The sequence below is a fragment of the Centrocercus urophasianus genome, unplaced genomic scaffold, assembly GCF_019232065.1.
Source record: "Centrocercus urophasianus isolate 14NV4802_14NV808 unplaced genomic scaffold, USGS_Curo_1.0 seq_24, whole genome shotgun sequence".
In the NCBI taxonomy this organism is placed as follows: domain Eukaryota; kingdom Metazoa; phylum Chordata; class Aves; order Galliformes; family Phasianidae; genus Centrocercus; species Centrocercus urophasianus.
Window position 1 is genome coordinate 8,520,910 of NW_024884800.1, and position 21,087 is coordinate 8,541,996.

At 42.4% G+C, this 21,087-nt stretch overlaps 2 protein-coding genes across 12 annotated transcripts in view; one reads left to right on the forward strand and one right to left on the reverse strand.

Moving 5' to 3' along the window:
- The first annotated feature begins 1,594 nt into the window (after positions 1–1,594).
- POF1B (POF1B actin binding protein) lies at positions 1,595–18,861 on the forward strand. Of its 4 annotated transcripts, none has more exons than XM_042825351.1 (15): positions 1,595–1,999; positions 6,905–6,943; positions 8,071–8,172; positions 8,919–9,134; positions 10,235–10,350; positions 10,962–10,989; positions 12,008–12,082; positions 12,856–12,948; positions 13,971–14,084; positions 14,252–14,404; positions 14,528–14,638; positions 14,959–15,087; positions 15,410–15,483; positions 15,856–15,970; positions 17,612–18,861. In XM_042825351.1, the coding sequence occupies exons 1-15, from the start codon at positions 1,595–1,597 to the stop codon at positions 17,615–17,617; spliced, it is 1,776 nt and encodes a 591-aa protein (XP_042681285.1). In that variant the 3' UTR covers positions 17,618–18,861. The 4 variants fall into 4 exon arrangements, with proteins under 4 accessions (XP_042681285.1, XP_042681284.1, XP_042681283.1 ...); XM_042825350.1 differs by lacking the exon at positions 17,612–18,861 and adding an exon at positions 16,406–17,605; XM_042825349.1 differs by lacking the exon at positions 17,612–18,861 and having other exon boundaries at positions 15,856–16,392.
- Positions 8,755–21,087, reverse strand: part of ZNF711 (zinc finger protein 711) — a 32,799-nt gene continuing 20,466 nt past the window's right edge. For 4 of the 8 annotated variants that reach the window (XM_042825340.1, XM_042825345.1, XM_042825346.1 and 1 more), the window contains exons 11-15: positions 20,481–20,571; positions 19,239–19,311; positions 17,898–17,992; positions 12,914–13,156; positions 8,755–10,321 (exon numbers count right to left, since the gene is read on the reverse strand). The gene's annotated coding sequence lies outside the window, so the exon portion shown is untranslated. Of the gene's footprint in view, positions 10,322–12,913; positions 13,157–15,292; positions 17,993–19,238; positions 19,312–20,480; positions 20,572–21,087 lie in introns of all 8 variants that reach the window. The other 4 variants (XM_042825343.1, XM_042825341.1, XM_042825344.1 and 1 more) reach the window with 4 other exon arrangements.

Below are 21,087 nucleotides of genomic sequence, written 5' to 3' on the forward strand. Positions count from 1 at the left end.
TCTCTTCTCAAGCCTTTCAGTTTCCTAACCCCATGTTGTTTAGATATCTGTTGCCCTACAAAGAAAAAAATAATAATTTAAGTGTAGACAACGAGATATGATGTGTTCTGCAGGCCTCTTCCCAGACAAGTATTTCTCTCTCCTATTTTATCAACACACAGTTTTATTCCTTCTCACTACAGTTATCAGAGTGGGAATGGAACTCCTTTAACAGATAACTGTGATATAGAATGGAACATCATTTTTGATGTATACAAAACTTTTGTCAGATTAAAATCCACGCACTTTGAGGCTCTCATTAACTGGTACAGATTACCCTGCATGTATTACTTACTGTTATGATTTATGACTGCAATAATCCTTGCCACATCTACAAACTCTTCCGGAAGTTATTTTTTATTTCCATTACAATAGGATGACTTGGGCCTTTCTTTCTGCTGACCCTTGTAAGAAATTTCCAAGCCACTCTTTATTAAACAGGGAAGTATACTGCAGGCTGGTAATGTTTCCTGAGCTGGGTAACTAATTGTTTTCTACGTGATACATTACACAGCTCTTGTTTTTCCTGGAGGAGTATTACTGTAGTTTCTGTGGTTTCCTACTGAAGCATAAAGCAAGTTCTAATGGTTTGTGTAGAAACAGAGACCAGGCTGTTGTAACCATATGCTATTACTTTCTGTGAGATTTTTTTTAATTGTTATGTCAGAAGCCATCAATGTTTTTTTTAAGCTGGTGAACCGAGAATGAGGTTTTAAGAGAAAATGTGTATTTCTCTTCTGTCTGGGTAAGTCATTTCTTCTGGCATACAGCACCTTTGAAACCAGCAGGACAGAACTTACTACAAGTGTCTTTAGTTTTAAATGCTCTCCTAGATAAAATGGATGTCTGCTTGGGTTTAACAATGGAGGATTAAGGGAAACTTTATTTTTGATGAATATTTTTCCAGATGTCACTGCCATGCCACACAGAGTAATGCTCTGTTGTCAAGGGTCTTCTGCCATTATGTGGCTGTGCTGAGTGACCTGAAAGTGCAGGAGGCACGCAGGGGAAACTGACAAAATTAAGAACCTAAGATTATTAAGGATTGTATTTATTACACAATATTATATAATTATGTTATTACAATGTTACCACGCAGAACAAAGTTACATTCTTGGATAGGGCTTGCCTGACTCGGGTAATGCAATACAGGAGCCCAAACTAAAAAGTGCTGCGTTCAGAAACTAACCCGAGTTCATACTTTTCTCTACAGAGCGACAGTTTGGATAAGTTTCCAACCTTGTCTCTTACGGACGAGCTTCGTAAGGTTAATAACACGGGTGAAAATAAGCAGCCCCCTCCTTTACTTTACTCCACGTTTCTCTACGAGGCAGGCTCCGGCACGGCGCTGTGCCTGCAGCCCCGCGCTCCCCGAGGCCGCCGCGGCGCATCGCCCGCCCCGCGAGGGGGAGGCAGCCGCGGGTGCAGGTGCGGCCCGCCCTAGGCGCGGCCCTCCCGCAGGTACTAATCGCCGCCCTGCCCTGCCGCCCGCCCGCATTCGCCGCCCCGCTGAGCCTCGAGTCGCCGCTCCCGGAGCGCGGCCCGCGCGGCCGGCATGCTGGGGGGCCAGCAGCAGCTGCAGCCCCTCGCGCTGCCCCCGCACCTCCAGCAGCAGCACCAGCAGCACCAGCACTACTACCGGCGCCAGCAGCACTACAGCACGCTGCCCGCCGCCCGCCGGCCCTGCCGCGAGCCGCCGCCGTGCCGCGAGCCGCCGCCGTGCCCGGAGCCGCCGCCGTGCCTCGAGCCGCCCGCCCGCCCCGAGCCGCCGCTCCCGCCGCCCTGCTTCGAGCCGCCGGCTCCGCAGCACCAGGAGGGCGGCCCGGCGTTCGACCGGGTGCGGACCTACGGTCCCGGCTGCCGGCGGGTCGGCGCGTCCTGCTCATCCCGCGCCTCCTCGCCGCTGGAGCGCTCGCACGGCCACCAGCAGCTCAGCGCCGGCTGCCAGCCGCCGCCGCAGGTACGGGCTCGGGTGGCGACTGCCGTCTGCGCGGAGCGGGGCCGAGCGCCTCGGTGCCGCCCCTCGGCCGTGCCCTTTACCTCCGCGGCGGTGCCGGGAGGCGCGGCTTCCCCTAGCAGGGAGAGGCGGCTGCGCGGTCCGTAGCCTCCAGATAGGCTCGGCCGTTCCGCTGAAGCTCCTTTAGAAAACGCGCGCCTCGGAGGGCTGCCCCGGGGCCCGCCTGGCCCGCAGCGGGAGCGGCACCGGGGGCTGCCGGGGCGGGAGGAGCTTTAAGCGGCGGTGCGCTTCCCTTTACGTTTCTTTTTTTCGTTTGCATCAGTTTCGCATTTGGTTCCTGTTTGGTAACTCCAATGTACTTAAACAACCACGAAAACACAAAACCCCACAAACTTCCAGGTAACTTTTTCTGCTGTACCCATTTTGCTCGTCAGCAGAGCGGTGCCCCGCCGTGACGCCCGGTGCGGGCTCTGGGCCGCTCCCGCCCTCCTGGCGCCCACAGCCGTCCCGCACACCGCCGCCCCCGGCCCGGCCCTCAGCGCCCTGCGGAGAACGGCTGCCACCCCTGCGGGCACGGCGGCCGCTGGGAGCCGGGGAGCGCCGCGCTGACGGCGCTGCGGTGGGACGCGGTGTTCTGGGCTGCGCGGTGCGGGTTGTCTTCGGGTAAGGTAACGTTCCTCAGAGCAAACGGCGGAGTCTCGGGCTTCCTCTGCTGGGATGGGTGCACCGACCTCTGATTGCAGACTCAAGTGCTGTCTCTGCGCTGCAAGGTGTGTTTAATTTTCAACATCTGTTACGGTCTCTGAGTCCTTTAAGTCATGCTAAGAAAAATGTTTTCTTCTTGAAGTGTTTTGCTGGATTAGACTTTAACAATAAAAAAGGGTGTAGCTCAGATTGGGTTTTGTGTGGGTAGCAGTTGTAATGGCAGAGTGGGCAGATGGCTAATAAAGGCTACTAGGAAGTTACGCGGGAAGAGAAGGGTGAGGAGGAGGCCGGCTGTGAGCAGGCGGCAGTTGTGTGCCTGGTGCTGACTGCAGCTGAGAAGTTTGGGGGAAAACGTTTGGTAAAGAGCTGTGCCCAGAAGAGCACTTCTGCGGTGGATTCTGTTGTTCTTTGAGCAGATCCTGTATAGCCTGAACAAAATAGCATAGCATCGCGTGCCTCCTGCAGAGATTATAACTCAACTCTCAGATCGCAGTTAGCGGCAGCCTAATGCTGGAGTTTAATCTTCTTATCACTGATAAGCAAAAGGGTTTTCTTTGGGCAATATTTTATTTGCTTTTGGAGAGCTTTTGTAGATTGATTATATCATCACTATTGATACCCTTTCACAGCATTCAGTCTTATGGTTGGCATCCCCTGTTCAGTTTATGTACTCTGCTAATAAGCCAGGGGGAGAGGGAGAAGTAACATGTGCATAAAGTGTGTGGTAGTGCTTTTTGTGGTCACAGAGTGTTCAGGGGTCAGTTTTCTTCCCAGTTTTTGGGTTCTGACTTTGCTTTATCCTTGATGCACAAGCCAAGTGCCGCTCCCAGCTGTGGCAGATTTCATTTGGAATAATTGAAGGCAAATTTGCTCTCATCTGCCTGAACTAAATGGAAAATAGTGCTCAGCATAAATTTTCTTGGTGTGAGGTGTCTGTTTTTGGTGTAGGTAGGAGTACAGCTCCCAAAGCATTCGCAATAGTTCACTCGTGAGGAACTCCGTGAGGTTTCCATGGTCAGCTCAGTGCTGCAGCATGGAGGGGTCTTGCCTCCCATTGTGAGGATGGTGCTGTATTACTGTGGTGTCAGCTAAGTTGTAGGATTTCTCTGTATTCACTGCAACGATCCCCAGAGGTGGCCTCCCTCTTTCAGCTGCCAGATGTAATTCTGAAGTTCCAATTAGATGGCCGGGTTGTTTGTAATTAACGAGACAGTATGCTACATAGAAAAGGTTTGGCATTGGTGGAATTCTGACCGTAATCGCAAGTTTGTCAGAAGCTGAAGGGAAACTTGTTGGATATAAAGGTCAGTGTAATGATAGGTTTTTCCCCTAAAATTTGCGCACAGTGATTGGATAAATCTATCAAAGACCTGTTTTAAGATCTTAAAATTGTAAAGACAAGCAGACGTCACTGTGAAAAAAGCTGATGTTTGCCTTTTGAAGTTACCCTTGTAAATGCAAACCCAGAACTGTGGTCCCATCCTTACGAATCCCAGACCCAATCCGGACACTGGGATCCATGGCAGCACTGGGCTCTCCTGCCAGCATAGCGCTCACCTTCCTCCTTCTGTTACAGGATGTCCCATCTCTGAGCACTGTAGGAAACCCAGGAGAGGCTTAAGGAGAAGAACCCCAGATGTACCCTTGGGGACGGCAGAGGTCTGCGGCAGCCTGGGGCTGTGTCCCAGTGAGCTGGGCTGGGGCTGGCGCTGGGCTGCAGCGTTCCTGGGGCTGGGGTTCCCTCCCGGCTGGCGCAGGCTGGGCCTGTTGGGCTGGTCTGGGAGGGGAGCAGGCACAGCCCTTCTGCTGCGGGGCGAGGGAAGCATGTCTGCATCTGAGCATGCCGGAAGGGAGAGTTGGGTGCCTTACAAATAGGTGTCATTTTATCCAGACAAACCTAGGTTCTGTATGTTATTCTGCATGTGATTTATACCGTCCTTTTGAATACTACAAGATTAAAAATGTATTCTAACTTAAAATTTGCTAGTCTTCTGATTTCTGAATTTATTGCTCTGAGAGCACATAAGTGCCTAGGTACAGTAATTTACAAGTTATCCTTCCTGAAATAGATAGCATGAGTTACATATTCCAAAGTCCTGTGGCAGTGGCATTTACATGAGGCAGGTTTGTACAGCTTTGCACTACATTGAAAATGTGCCTTTTCATTTTGTAGACAATGCTCATCTTGTTTTCATGCGCCACACCACACCACGGTAGCCAAGGCTGAAAAAGAACAAGCATCTATTTCCCTTTGATGTCAGTTGTGTTGCTGTGGGTGCTCCTGTGTGGAAGAGGAGACTGGGCTGTGCAAGGCATACAGCAGGACCCTTGGTCGCCTTGGTTCTGGTTAATGTGTGCATTTGTCTGCTCAGTATTTTACTTTTCATTTTGGCTTTTCAGGTGTCAGTGAGGTGTAGAACTGGGGCCTTGTGCTCCCTGCTCCCTTGTGGTCTTGTTGCAGTGTCAGGTTGTGATTCAGAGCTGTGCTGATTTCAGGGGGCTTTGTCCTGTACTGCCTTTGCTGCAGCCATACCCCCAGGGGGTGGGAGAGGAGCGAGAAGGTGAGGAGCTGAAACTGTTGGGTAACGTGAAAGCCCAGCATAAGCAATGCAGAAGGAATTCATTCGCCACTTCCCACTGGTAGGCAGGTGGTTTCAGCCACCTCCAGGAAAGCAGGGCTTCACATGTAGTGGTTTCTTGGTCAGACAAATGCAATTGCTCCAAACATCCCCCCTTTCTCTTCCATCCCGTTAGCTCTTGCTGCTGAGCACGGTGCCATGTGGAATGGAATGTCCCTTTGGCCAGTTTGGGTCAGCTGTGCTGCCGGGAGCAGAACAGTGCAAGCTGTGCAAGGAGCTGAAATGTCCATGGCTCTGTGCAAGCAGTGCTCAGTAGCAGTGTGTCATCGTCACTGTTTTCATCAAAAATCCAAAACATGGCATCATACGAGCCTCTGCAAGCAACTTTATCCCAGCCAAATCCATGACAGCCCCGAAGGCCTAACTCAGGTACATGGAGTGCGGGAGGACCAAGGAGCAGCTTTCCAAGTTTTCTGCACCAGTTATCATTTTGAGATTTCTTAATTACTGTGATTGGTGCTGAAACAATTTCTTCTCTACTTTGATTTCTCTTCCCTGGTGATGTTATGATTCACTCTTGGAGATTTGGAAAACTGCTTCAGGCTTCCTAAACTTACACAACAGTTCACAACTAGAAATCTGACCTACTTCGGAGTTGCTCTTAAGGACGTCTCTGAGGCTCAACTAAAGCAGTGTATACTTTCCAAGCCCACAGGTTAGGGGAATAAATGATTTGTTAGGAAAATTGAAAGTCTGCACTGCAAGGAGGAATAAACAGCATGTTGTAGACTAACAAATTGCCTAGTGCTTAGATGAGATTCATGGGAATTTTGCTCACTTGGATAAACAACTGAACATGGAGATTTCAAGCAGAATGCGTCAACTTTCTCTTCTTGGTCCGCAGGATGGAGTAGACAGTGCAGGAGGAGAAAAAATTTGTAGTAAAAAAGTAACAAAACTGCTGCAATTTGTGGATTTCTGTAATTTAGAAAAGTGTATTTGTTTTTTTTTCAAGAATGAGCAAATGTTCTGTGTGAGCATCTTTATAGGTGTTAATTATGGTGTTTCATGCCACTTTTTTGAAGTAACTGCACTCACTGGTTCATGAGATAACGGTTCACTGATACTGGGATCTGGTTTGTTGGCAACTTTTATTTTGGTGATTAAGCTAAGCACACATTTTCTTCCCATGGTGAAGCAAGAAGTTTTTTGTAGCAGTACATCGAATTTGCATGAGCTGACATTCTTATGTGACATGTAAGACTGTAGGTTAAAGACAGCATTACATGGAATAGAGATGAGATCCTTGAAGTGCCGGCCCAGCATGTTAGCTTTCATTTGTATCCTGTTCTTTTGGCATTTACAGAAAATAAGGACCGATTTCCTCTAACCTATGAATAGGAGATTGAGGAAAAAAACCCAAACTTCTGAGAATCCAGACTATGGCATAGCATTTCCTGTTGGGTGGAATGGCCCTAGCTTTAAAACTTTGCTAAGTGACATTAGCCAACAGATCTCAGAATGTTTATAGCTGATGGCAATATTCAGATTCATAAGTGTATGTAAGATGAATTCTGAGCATAAAAGATTTTGAAGTACTGAATCTTTATTTTCTTCCTTGCAGGGCACTGTTCGAAGGATTATCATAGAGAATCCTGAGCAGGTAGGAAAACTGTTTGCTGCTGGAGTCTTTGTACCCCTTCCTTCCTAAATTGCCCCAGCTTGGAAAGGTACTTCCTTCCCTTTGTAATGCCACACTGAATATTTTGAAATCACAAGGTCCAAACCTCTGGGAGAGAGGAAACTATTAGGAACTGAAAGCACTACAGAATTGCCAGCTGGGCTTCTCAGCTCTTGGCATTAAGTCTCTATTAATATGTTTCGATTATATTGTTAGCAGATAATTTCTGCTTATTTTGGATGTTGTTAAGGGGGAAGCACAGTTGCTTTGTTTCCGAATGGAGAAGATCAATTTAAAAGAGAATAGTTCATAAAGTGGCAGAGGAACTTGTAGAGATTTAAAGAAAGCTCTTTGAAAAACCTTCTGCCTTTTTGTTAGTTCTTTTGTGACAAACTCCTGAGTGGAATTAGATGTTCATGTCTGGATGTTATGGGTAGAAACATCGTGAAGGTAGAGTGCTCAACAATTGTCTCCTTCCAAGAAGAGGTTGTAAGCAGCCCACCAGGCGACCTTTCATGACAAGCTGTACGCATTTAACCTGAGCTGGGGAACAGCGCGGCTGAAAGATGCAGCAGCCACACCAGCAGCTCTGTCTTCACACTCCTGAGACCCCAAGCAGTTTCAGAAGCAGTCTGATAAGTACTGTATTTGGCTCTGTGCTCTCAGAGCTCTCAGAGCAGGCCTACCCGAATTGGTCACTCAGTGGTGCCTGGGTGAACATTTAAAGTGAACAAATTTCATAGCTGCATGAACTCTAGCTAACGTGACGTAATGTCCACCTTTGGCACACAGCCTGCTCATTTTCTTCTGCCTAGCAGGATTCTGCAGTGAGAGAAAACAGTGCATTTGGCATTATACCATGGGGGGTGAAGGGAAATAGAGATGCAAGATGAAAGTCTGTGTACGTGCTGTGTGCATACTGCAAAAGAATAAATCCGAGTTCAAGAGGATGAAATGAATGCACACTTAAATATTGGTAACTCCAAAAAAACCATCTTAAAGTGCCACTTTGAATCACAAAAGAAAGTCATCACTGTTTGGTTAAAGTTGTGCTAACTCTGAATTTGCTGCCAACGTTTTTGAGTGCTTTTTATTAAAATCTGTTACAGGAGCCATTATCCTCATTTCTTAGAGGGGGCAATTTCAGTCCTGGAAATAATGTCATCTATGAAAAGACAATAAGAAAATATGAACTATTAAATCCCCATCAAGTAAGTTGGTTATTTCTGTTATCTATTGCAAAGGAAGATTCAGTCAGTACAAGAAAAGTAGCATTTGTTGTGCCTTGTGAACTAATAGTAGTGTTGTGCTAATGTGAAGTAATCCAGAGAACTGCCTTGCTGAGGAAGAGAACACCTCTCAAAGACTGGAACATAAACTAGCTGGGTGGGTGGGTGATTTTGCCAGCAGCATTTTCTTGGATTATTAAAACAGGATGGATGTGTCCGTGATATGGTGTACACTCTGATCCTGGAACTGCTGAAATGTCTGTAGAGGAAAATGCCATTGGTTATTTCCTGGAAAATACATTTATATTAACTGAAATAACAAACACTCAGTAATTCAACTGGAGCTCTTTAATCTCTGGAATACTTAATGGAACAGGATGCACGTGTGTTTTAAGTTAAATAATGGAGGTTCCTATTGCCTGAGCATGTTAAGTGGAACAATACAATAAAGCATACAGCTCAATTAAGAAAAGTGTGTCTTCTGTGCTTTCATCTGCAGCTGCTAAAATGTGAGGAGTTGGTAAAAGTTGGTGTTGAAGTGTAATAGCATGAGGCAAACTCATATTCAAATAGTAAGAAAAAGCAATTTTATTAACATTATTAAAATACCTGAAACAGTCTTTTGATGCCAAAACACCTTTCATTCATTTACGTATTTTTATTATGCTTTCACCTCACTAAGATGTGTTCAGCAACTTAAAGAAAATTCACTCCTGTTTTTATTTTAGGAGAAGCAGTACCAATTTTCCCACCAGTGTCAGATTCCACAGCTGTCTGATCAGTGCTGTGCCATGCAGCCCTGCCAGCAGCCCGAGCAGCCCGCAGTCACACAGCAGTGCCAGCAAACACAGACTGGCAGCCCCTGTGAAGTAATGCCCATCTCTGTGACTGATGACTGCAGAGGAAGTGCAGTGAGGAGGGTGACAGTTCAAACCTGCGAACAGGTAAGAATCATTTGCTGCATGTTTTACTACTCACAATATGCTTTTGGACATGGAGTACAGAACTTTACATATAGATTAAGATACTGATTTCTGCTCTTCAAAAGTCCACATTCAAAATCATAGCGTGGTAATTAAGCATTATGTCCCTTCTGTAAGTATAAACAGCAAAGTGCTTAAGTGTACCCATCAAGTCCTGCCGCTTTGTTGTGGTGCTTTTTTCTTTCTTTATCTCAGAGTGCTGCTCATTGATTCAGTCAGGTTTCATCTGTTAGTACAACAAAGGCTGAGTAATACAAGATTTAATGCTTCTTTCCCGTTTTAGTAAAATGTAGGTAAAAAGTGCTTTGTAAACTGGACATAGGCCAATTCAGCACTGCTTTCTATCTGAACTGCTCAGTGGGGGTCTGAAATAACTTCATGTGCAAGTTGGTGAGTAGCACTGTTTTGGCTGGGGGTTCACATGTGGCAGTCCTGTCCCATGCATCTGTTGAACATACAGGTGGTGAGACTGACATACTGGGTGATGGCTGTATTGGTCTGTGGAAATTTCCCATAGACAAGAGTCCAATAAAACAACTTAGTTAAACTCAGTTTAGCCTGTTTTCACTTCTATTATTCATGTAAGTAAACATTTTATCTTCAGTTAAAGATGCTTTAACTTTCTGTTGGGTTTAAAAAAAAAACAAAAAAAGAAGGAGGTGGCTTATGTGAGTGCCTTTCTGTAAGTTCTCAGTGCTGTCCATATGCATTCTGCCCACTACTACAGCTATGGAAACATTGAAGATCATTAAAGGAGGTTTTACTAATTATCTATGCTTTCTGTATTAGAATAAGAATGATAACATTGCTGAAAAAGATATTGCTTAGCCTATTTCTTGTTGCTGTAAAGGAAGAATTTACTTCTGTATAGTTTACTGAAAACCAGAAGACATGGAACACACAATAGCCAGGAAAAGAATAGTATAAACAAATCACACATTGGTAAGAGTAAACAAAAAATTCCACCACGTTGGTAGCATTTTCACATGCAGCTTTCTTCCCAAGGAAGTGAATGGGTTATGATCATCTTGCTTACCATCTGTTACTTCAATTGCTCTCAGGAGAACAATGACCAGCTGGACTGCCGCTACTTCGGTGAGCTCCTTGCTGAACTGAACCGCAAGACCAACGACCTGTACAGCTGTTTACTACAGCATGTGGAAAAGATAGGAGGAAGGTATTGGCCTTATGTCTGTCACCTGACATTTTGGTATTCCAGAAATCCTAGGAATGCACAGCTGGGAGCACAGATACAAGTTGATTGGGTCTTGACAATGTCCTTATCCTTCCCTCACAATCAGCATTACTTTGGTATTCCCCTCTCTCTCTCACTTGGTGCTTTCAAAAAGTTCACTGAAATGAGTGTAACTGCTCTGTAGCATGGGAAGAGTGGGATTTAAACATCACAAAGAACCCCAGCACTGCTAAGAAAACACCTGATGCATGTCAATAAACTTCAGCTTAGTTCTGGTTAAAGACATCACCCAAACCAATTAAGAACCGGGTTAACCAACCATCATTGGGACAACTGCCCAGAGAAACAGAGAGAGTTAGCCTGTGCTGACTGTGCTGCTGTTGGTAATGCAGTTTCCTCACACAGCTGTACAAGGAGTAATATTTAACAACGCACTGCCTGTTGCCTTACAGGGAGGCTAATGGCTCTTAATCTTATGATGAACCCTTTTTGTTCTGCACTGCAAAGACAGATAGTCTTTTTGTAGCTGTCAAGTGGTCAAGTTCTGCAAAGTCTTTTGTTCATCAGCCCACTGCATTTTGTCTGTTTTCCAGGAACCATGACATCGAATTTACGAGTCAGGTAAGCATCAGGGGGGCTCTTACAAAGCTGATCTCTAAAAGTCGCAGTAAGAGCGGTGTGGATCTTGGAGCAAATGAGGCCAAGCAAGTTTAATTGAATGATGCTGATCTTTTGTTAGTTCATGATTTCTGCTTGTTAATAGCATTCAGAGCCTGAAACCTACTGCTGGGCATGCATTTGCATTTGCAAGTGTGATAATACTGAAAGAAAGGAAGTTCAATAATTTGCATTATTATTATTACTATTGCAGTACGAGTCAAATTTTGAGTCTTTCCTGTTACACCAGTAATGGTTTCATTGTAAAACAAACGTACAGAGATGCATGTATTTTCAGTATGCATTTTTGCAAAGGACGTTTTATTCTCTTGCCAACAAAGCAGCTGCTTCACAACATGCACTGCTGTGCACTGCAGAAGTAAAAAAAAAGCCCTGCCTCTCACTGTGATGAGAGGAACTTAAGTTGCCAGAATGACTTTCTAGATTTCCTGACTGCTCGCTTGTGGGAATCCAGGCGTAATGCATACAATCATCAGGGCCTTTCTTCTTTTTAAAGTCGTTATGCTTGTGATAGAAATGTTTGTTTAGGATTAAATTACATGAAGCAATGCCACTTCATGGCTGTCAGCATCTCCTGTAAAACTTTAGTCATCATTTGTTTGTTGACAGTCTTTTCAATATTTAGAAACATGAGATTTGCTCATAATCATTAACTGCTGCGAGCTCTGTTTTAGAATTAAGTGCTATTTCTTAAGAGAGGATGATTTTGAATGCTGCTTTTAAAATAAAATTTAAGCTTAGTGTAGATTTAAATATAAACTTCATGTATCACTTCATCTCAGTTTTTATATGCCACACTTTGGAAATTTTCTGGATATGCTTTGATCTATTTTCATTCTTATTTGCCTTGTGCTAAACATGTTTTTCATAGCAGAGCTGTGTAATTAATTAAGAAACTTCATAATGATCAACCAGGCAAAATTCTTAATCAAGATGTCTCTTTCTTCATCCCTTTGCTTAGACTGAAGATATTGAAGAATTAATTCCCAAAGGACTGTCTGAGGCAACAAAGCAGCAGATTCGTTATCTCCTCCAGGTGTGTAAATAACATGGGGGGAAGCCTCCAGTAACTTGAAGCAGTAGAAGCAGCTGTATACAAACATACCAGGGAATCTGTATGTAACACTGCTCACTATTCTGCTTTTTCCATTTATTCTCTCTAGAGGCTATGGTATCACACAGGTGGCTCAGGTGCCATGCAGCAGTTCATTTCACTGCTCACTTGTTTATTTTAAACTGTTTTACTGAACTTCCTTGCAGTTTTGCTGGAACCCATTTTGGCTTTTGGCAAGGAATGAAAGAAGCTGAATTTCAGTATTTTTATTTGTGTTGTATATTAATGCTTTACTTTAGAAACTAAAGGCAAACAGTACGTGTCTTACTGAGCGATGAATCAGGTATCAATTACTAATTACATATGCTGCCTCTCTCTAACTTGCCTTTACAAATGGTCTGGCTAAAAACACTGCTAAATGCACTCATCGCCATGGCACACTTACAGTATCTGGTAATAGAACATATCACTTCTGGTTTGGGTCCATTTATAAATGGCTTTTGGCTTTTTTCTCATCATATTTCCTAGCTACTTAACGAACTCGATGCCTGTGTGTTACAAGGCAGTAATTCAAAAGGAACAAAGTGCCTAAAAAAGTCTTAGAAAATGTGGGCATTTCAAAGAACAGTGCGTACAGTAGTTCTAGAAGTTATTTTCAGCTGTAGAGCAGTTCTGTGCTTTTATATATAGTTAAGCATTTTGTAAACAAAACTCACTAATTAGAATAATATATATTTTATTTTTTCTTCTCCTAGATGAGAGTGACATCAGATAAATCTTTGAGACTTGTGCTTTCCACTTTCAAAAACTTACGTGAAGAGCTCTGCCATTTGCAGGATGACCTGGGGGTAAGTTGTATTTCTCAGTTCCCACGGCCTCATTCATTTGTTGGTCTATCACAGTAAAGTCCATTATGATGAAATTTAACTCATGAAGTCCAAGCTTAGTTGCCTTAATAAAAACGGATGGTTCACTCATTGACTTGCAAGATCTGAACAGTGAATGAGGTAAGATTTCTTCCTAGCAGTGGTTTTCAAGTGTTCAGTTTGTCAAAACCTAAAAAAACAAAAACAAAAACAAAAACAAAAAATTAAATCAAGAAAGGCTCTGTTTGAGTAGATTTAGACTTTAGACTTAGCTCTGCATTAGTATATACAATCTGTGTGTGCCTACATCGATGGAGATGTTTTGGAACTGTGTTTCTGTACATGCCCTGTCTGTGTTATAAACACTGAGTCCTTACTTAACAGCACTCTTCTAGGAAGCAGGAGCGCTCAACTCCTGCCTCGTGTTACCTCCCACTCTATAGGAAAGCTGCTGTCAGCTGGCACCTTTAACAACTCAGCAATCCTGAGTTATACAAGCATCACACTTTGCAAACTGGAGCTCTACAGCTCCAGATAGTTACTGTTAGGAAAGCAGATACATTTCTCATGGACAGCCCCAGTACTTGACATCACTGGAAGCTTCAGAGCGTTCTCTTGTAAAATACAAAGTTTGAAGAAGAGAGAGGGGGTTTACCAGTCACCTCTGGCATGAAGTGGGTCTGTGCAGTGAAGTACTCTTTGGATTTTTTTTCTTGAATTCAGTTTAGTAACTACACGTAACAAAGTCTTTCTAGGACACGTTGAAAGAGCAGTTTCTGAGACTACTGCTTACCATGCAGTATGAAGCCTCATGATGAGCATGGCTGCTGTAATGAACACGTGAGCTTTTAATGAACAATGAGCTTTGTAATTTAAGAAAAAACAAGTTTCAAGAAAACTGGGTATTTATCACTTAATACAAAATATTTTGCACTTTGAACACACTTAGGACTAAGCTTACTGATAAATTGCAGCTATTTACAGCTAATGTTTTTGTCTTACAGAAGCTAGAAACTGACAATGTCTTACTTAAGAAGGATTTGGCTTTTAAAGAATCTCAAGTAAAAGAATATGAAACTATGTTGTCTTCTCTGAGAGAGAATAATCGTCAGCAGCAGGTAAATCTAAGAATATAGTTTCAGTATAATTACTATCAGCCATAAACCAGCTTCTGTGCTGGCTTCTGAGTGTTCCAAGTAATTACTGCCTGGCTATATGCTGTGTGGATGATCCTATTACTCCCCTAAGAAACACCATGCATTCATTCCACTCCTGTGCTTTCCAGCAAGGACTCAGAGACAGTACTGCCAGGTGTCGATCTCTGGAAGAACAGCTTCTTTCTCTTCAACTCAACGAAGGAGAAAAGGATTGTCAGTTAAAGGAACTGGAATACTCCAAGCGTGCCTTGGACCAAGAGATCCAGAGTCTTAAGCTACAGGTAATAAATAATACCTTCACTTGCTCTTTGTTCAGCTGCTGTTATTCACAGATGCAGATGGCCTGGTGAAGAAAATAATATTAAAGAAATCTCTTAAAAATAAAAAATGCTTTTTTGCTTTAGATCTGCTCCAGTCCAACAGTTCAGACTACCACAGATGAACTCTCCAGCCGTTACGTAGAGATGATCAATAACTTGAGAGAGGATAAAGACCGCGAGATCCGCAGTCTCAGGGTATGTTGATGAACTTGGTATATGTGCACTTGTCACCTTTTGTGACAGGAGGTATCAGGTTATTTTTTAATTAAGAGAAGATCTATCAGATGCTTTTTACGTATCTTTTGGTTCTGCAATTATTTTATACAACGCTAATGATAGCACTGAAACTCATAAAACTGTGATTTGAAAAAAACAAAGTCCTTTGACGTTCGTGATTTTAACCAACAAAATACATACAGAGTTTACTGTATACTGCACGCTTTCTGTATACAGAAAGGTTACCTGCAAGGAGCACCAAACACCAAACTAACTATTTCTCAACCTGTATTTCACAGTCTCAGTTGTGCCAATTCCAGCAAGATATATCAAGGCAAGAAGGGAACAACAGCGACTTGCAAATAAAGCTGCATGAACTGACAGCAATGCTGGAGGAGAAAGATGTTTGTATTAAACAGCAGCAAGAGGTAAAACAGAACAGTGCATTTCTTGTTTAAGAATATTGTATGCTTGAGCCTTCACTTGCTTTGAAGGTAGCAGTTTAATTAGGAAGTCACGTGTACCCTCCTGGTTCAGGAACTGGGGTTAGGATTATTATTATTATCTTTCACTGAGCTAAAATTAATAATACTGTTTGTTACTCCACCACTTCTCTTGGAAGGACATACATACTATTTCAGAGCATTCTTCAATAAGAATTTCAGCGTGGATTCTTCTGTGACTTCAGTGAACCAGTACATCAGAAAGCATGATTTATTTTACTTGAATGTTCACTTCTGGTTTTCTCAGGAACTCTTCAGACTCAAGCATGACAGAGTATCAAGCAGTCAGTCCCCTGGTGTAACAGCTATCATCACGAAGAAGTAATGTAGTTATTCATCTTTCTTAAAAATACATCTTCATTTTCCATTGCATACTTCTATTAACTATGTCCTTACCTCCTGCAAACGTCTTAATGCCAAATGTCTGTTCAACTTTTGCAAAAGGGAAAAGCTCCACCTAGTAAAAACCATTTGGAAGGATTCAATCCTACGCACTGTAATCGCAAACGGAGGGGTGGCCAACATGTTACAGACATTTAAATTGCAGTGTTAGCATTTTTGTTACTAGTAAGAATATGTGGAGATTGTTAACTGACAGGATTATGGGGTAAGATCAGAGATAGTGATCTGGATAATACAGGTATGCAGATTTCGGTTTGATAGTTTACAGCTGAGCAACTCTTTCCAATACAGGTACAGGAATCAGTATCCCATCCTGGGTCTTTTGTCTGACGACTACAAGGTTACATCACCTGTCAACAAATCACAAACTATTGTAATTGAGAGGACTGGAGAGATATGGAAACATGTAAGTTCATCTAGGGATTCACTACAGGGTCTGAGATACGGAGTATTTAATTTTTTTTCAAAGACGTGATGAGCCAAAACTGATGCCTGAGAGAAAAGAATAGCATTAATTTTGCCATGCTGCAAAGAGCAAGGCAATGGAGTCAAGAAACTGCACTGTCTGTTGCAAGGAGGCAGTAATTGCTAGGTAGAGTATAAATAAAACAGTGTTGCTATTTTCTGACCTTTAATTAACTTTAACAAAGGAAGTGGTGTTGCTCTAACAGTCTTTGCCCAGGTGCGCGAGGCAGTCCTCTGGGCATCACTATCTGTAGTGAGGAGTTGAGAACTTCTTCAGCGCTCTGCTCTCAGGTGAAAGGTACAGGTGGTGTGCTTTGGGTGCATGGCATTCCTCTGAATCATGAGTATTAATTACTCTGCACTATTATTAAAACAGATTAAGCACCATGTTCCTGAAACTTACACAGAGACAGAGCAGTGACTAATCCAGGAAACACAGAAGAGTGGTGACTTCTTTTTAAAGAGTGACTTAAAGTTACAGAAAGTGGGACTGCAGAAGCTGTTTATGTTACAAGGTACAGGATAGCATCAAATCTGAACACAAGGTAAAGACTTGAGAAAGATCAGCACAGCCAGCTCACACCAAGTACAGCAATGTAAGCATAGCTTTCTGGGGGACACAACCAAGAAAAGGCAACTTAAGGCAATAAGGCAATACGAGCAGCCTGAGTAGGCTGAAAGTAAAACATCTGGCAAGCAAGGAATTAACACAGTAATAAAGAAATAACAGTAATAAAAAGCTAAAATCTCTTCCTTGCTTACTTGAAAAGTTAGTCATTGTTTCCATTTAATGGAAAATGAGAGTGTATGCTGCATTTAAAGAGATCAATATCACTGAATAAATAAGAACTATTAACTGGTTGCATTTTAAGTTTCCCAAGGTCTTTATCACTGGTGCAAGTTTCAGCTGAAACAAAATGACTTTGTCACAAGATAAACTTGATAAATCCAGTTTAAGAAGTGCCAATTTCCTCCAAGCTTGAGAAATATTTTTTCTGCATTTATGTTCTGCCAACAAAATCTTTCAATCTGCATTCATTACTGAATAGCGATGCTGACTGATAGGAATCTGAACAGAATACTGACAGTAGCACAGATGTGACAGTGCCTTTCAAGTAATGAGTATTTATCATGCTGACTCTTTCAGGATGCTCAAGTAGAAGCACTTCACTTCAATCTTAGTTACATTAGAGAAAAATTCTCAGGTAGAAACTCTGTAATGTCTGCTATTTAGGTATCTGATAACTTCCTGTGCCTGCTGGCATTCATAAATATAAAAACAGCCCCTCCCAATATTGTCTACTCTTGTGATTACTGAAAACAGTGAATGATGCCTGTTCTGGCTTCTGCCACTTCCTGGACAGAACTGCCTGCAGCTTAATGATATGACTTCGACCATTCCACAGCCAGCTGCTGTAAATGGTGACACACACTGCACTCGTGGAGGGGAAGGCTCACTCAGACACTTAGAGACTGTTAGAGAAAACAAGCATACAGTTAACTGAAGCATTCTTTGTACAGCAGACAGTTAGGTGAGTATGCATATTACCTTGTAACAAGCTGCTTGTTTCTTTGCTTTTAGGAATGAAAGAAATCCCTCAGCCATCCAAGCTGGTTAAAGGAGTCTACAACAAATATCTAAAATTGCTTTCTTTTCTGCTTTTTTTTTTTTTTTTTTTTTTTGCCTCAGTAGAAGGTTTGGTCTGATAGTGAGAGAAAGGCCAGGGAAGAAATGAAGAACATGAAAGTATGAAGGCAGTGCAAGACAGTGTCTTGTAACAAATGGTAACAAACTGAGGTACCTGTGTCTGTGACTTGTTGCTAACATCTGTTGCACAAATGTTACTGGTACTGTTTCATGCACTTACTTTTCTCTCAGAAGAGAATGGCAGGCCATGCTGGTGAGAACTTCAGTTTTTCCTGATGTGCCCAACATCTGTTCTTCAGTCACTCTTTCAGCAATCTAAAAGACAAAAGGAGGAACTCTGAAACATTTTTGTTTTCCTCGTGATAGCATTAGCTGTGTTTTTTTCTCTCCTATCTGCTTGTGATTGAGAAGTGAGAGGGATACAAATCTAAGTCACACACACGGAATGGCTGGTTTCAGTACAGACAGAATCACAAATTATCACTTCATCTACTGCAGCCTGTTCAAGATGAAGTAAAACCTGGTAAGAACTGTCATGGGAAATGTTACTTATGTTACATCTGCCTGTCCAAAACTAAACCACAAAGGAAAATGACTTCATTTGTTCCAGATATAGAAAACATAGAAATTGAATTAGCAGATGACTTGATTTGGGCTGATGCCAATTCTGAAGAATGTTACTGACATCAGAATTAACATATTTCAGGTACACCACTATAAGCCCCCAAACCAGCCACAACTATTTATTTTGCTGTGTTTGAAAACATCAAGATCTCATTATATTTTTATATAGAAAAACTTAGCTCACAGAGTATATTTTATTATCAGACCAACCTATTTACAGTTTTTTGCTCCATGCAGGACTATGGGAATTCTCTCATCTTATTTGGTACAAATAATTAAACTGCTTTGGTATAAATAATTATGTAGCTGTCTAACCAACACAGCGTGTTAGGTGAGCGGGGAAGTGCTAAAAGAAAATCATAGGCAAAAAGCTTTATGCAGTCAGAAGATGCTAGCTGTGTATCACAGGGTTCTTGCTTTGCTCTTTTTCAGGAATCATAGTCTGTTTCTGCAGACACACACATACTTCTGTTCGCAAATAATATGCAGCATAGACACTGTTTAATGGTGAAAGAACCCTGTTGGCAATATATGTTAAATAAATACAACGTTCTAAATCATGACTCTACTGGAAGCAACTTCTATCTACGCAGTACTGGAGGGGGTTGTTTTAGGGGATGTGATGCTTTTCTGAGGCAACAGATTTCTCTATACCCGTCTTTACAAGTAAAGGGGTAGTGGGATGCTGCTTTTCTTGCAGTTGATCCAACCTTCGTTCAGTTAATATAACAGCATAGAGAAACCATAATACATTGACACAGTACTGTCAAATGTATTCTATCATAATAACTTTACTGGCACTGTCTAATGACTTACTTATCATCCCTGGTGTCCCAGACCATAAAAACAGAAAAAGAATAACACATTTGTTTAATGCCATCATACTGATGGGTGCTGATTTCCCAATGAAAAGAGACAAAACAACTTTCTGACTTACTGTGGTCTTTGCCATGAACTCATCTGGGCTTTACAAGCTAGAAGCATTATACAAACAGTTCCAAAGAAAGAAGCTGCAAACAGCAGAAACATCAGTTATTAATGGACATACTTTGCATTCATTTCAGCTACTGCAATGGCTGTACAGCGTATTTACAAATCCTTCTGGAAGATAACTACTACACAAATGTTTCTTTAAGTCTGTATGACTTTCTTAAGACTATAAAAGCACAACAGAAGCAGTAAATGCCCTTATGGACAGAAGAATGCAGACTGAATGCAGTCAGAGCTGCTGGGTGTTGTGCTGTCATTCGATGACGAGGCCATGATTAGGCAAATGAATTAGGCATTATGGTCCATTTGAAAACATGATGATTGCTCCCCATACTTAGAGAGCTGGTAGCACACATACTACTAAAAAAATATATTTATTAAAAAAAAAAAAAAAGCCTGGTTTTCTAACCAGAAATGTCAGTAGTGCATTGTGTATTAAGGACCAGCTGCTCTGAGGCTCATGAGATTAACTTAAAGCATTCATATATTGTACATTCTGAAGCACTAATTGCCAGAACACCACATTTTACACCCAGGTACCACAAAGTAACAGATACTTGTTGAAAAGCAGAATGAGACGAGATGGACCATAATGACCATGTGGGGTTGGTTTTGTTTTTAAATTGGGTTATTTAATAAAGCAAAATTAGTAGTTTCATTATAAAAGTAACTGATAATTGCTGTTGCATCCTTTCCAGTGAACTGAAACTGATTTACCAAACATTATTTCTGTTGGACGCATTTTTCACACTTACTCATCTCTGTAAATGCCAGTTATCACTCAAACTATCAACAACATTGACAATTTTTCACCTCAGTTTCACGTTTGTCCAATGAGATTGCTACATTTTTTCTGGAGCAAATTCAGAAAATCAAATGCAGCGTTTGTGCATTTACAACAAAGTCTGTACTGCCCTTGTCAACTACTAATGGTTTTATCAACTGAACCCTTACGGCCAGAGATCTGACACTATGCAGTTTCTTGCTCTTAAACTGAAGAGTAGGAGAAAAAAGTTCTTTCAGTTTCTCTTCTGATCTTTCCACATAATTATGTAATACAAACTGTTTCTCTGCCCTCGCTGTGAAATGAAAGCCAAATACAGTCCTACTGTAGAAGTTCCTGACCCCTTTAGCACTGTCTGAAGAGTCAGCATAAGCTGTGAATGCTGCAGCAAGGTAACAAACATACCTTTATCCAACCTTTACCTTGAGATTACTTTGTTGGCATTCCTCCAAATACTCTTTCCATTTCATCACCTTTAATTGTGGACACTTGAAACCTGAAGAAAAACAATGGATGATGATTAAGTCCTGAGTCACTTTGAACTGCTTCTGGCATTTATGAATTCTGTCATTCAAATTAAAAATGCAATGAACAGCTGACATTCAGAGCAACCCTTCTGCATGTTTGTGAAACTTGTTGCTTGCTCAAGCAAACGTGAGCTGTTTTGTGCATCATGTACAACACCACAGGAACAGGCAAAGGGAAATCCAAACATGGTCAGGGACAGCTGAGCCACCTCAGTGCCACGCTCCTGGGGGCAAACAGCTTTACAGCACAGGTCAGTGTGCCCTGACAGAAGGCACAGTGCTGCCAAGCTCAGGGGAGCAAGGCAGGGCAGGTGCAGCCTGGAGGGAGCAGGGATCTGAGGATGCACTCAGAAGAATTTTACTGTGACTTCACAGGATGCATTTTAAAAATCATGACACCTCTAGTAACAGCCATCCCAAGTTAAACATATACTGGCTAACTGCATTGAGAAGAATACAGGAACTTCCTCAAACCACTGTGAAAT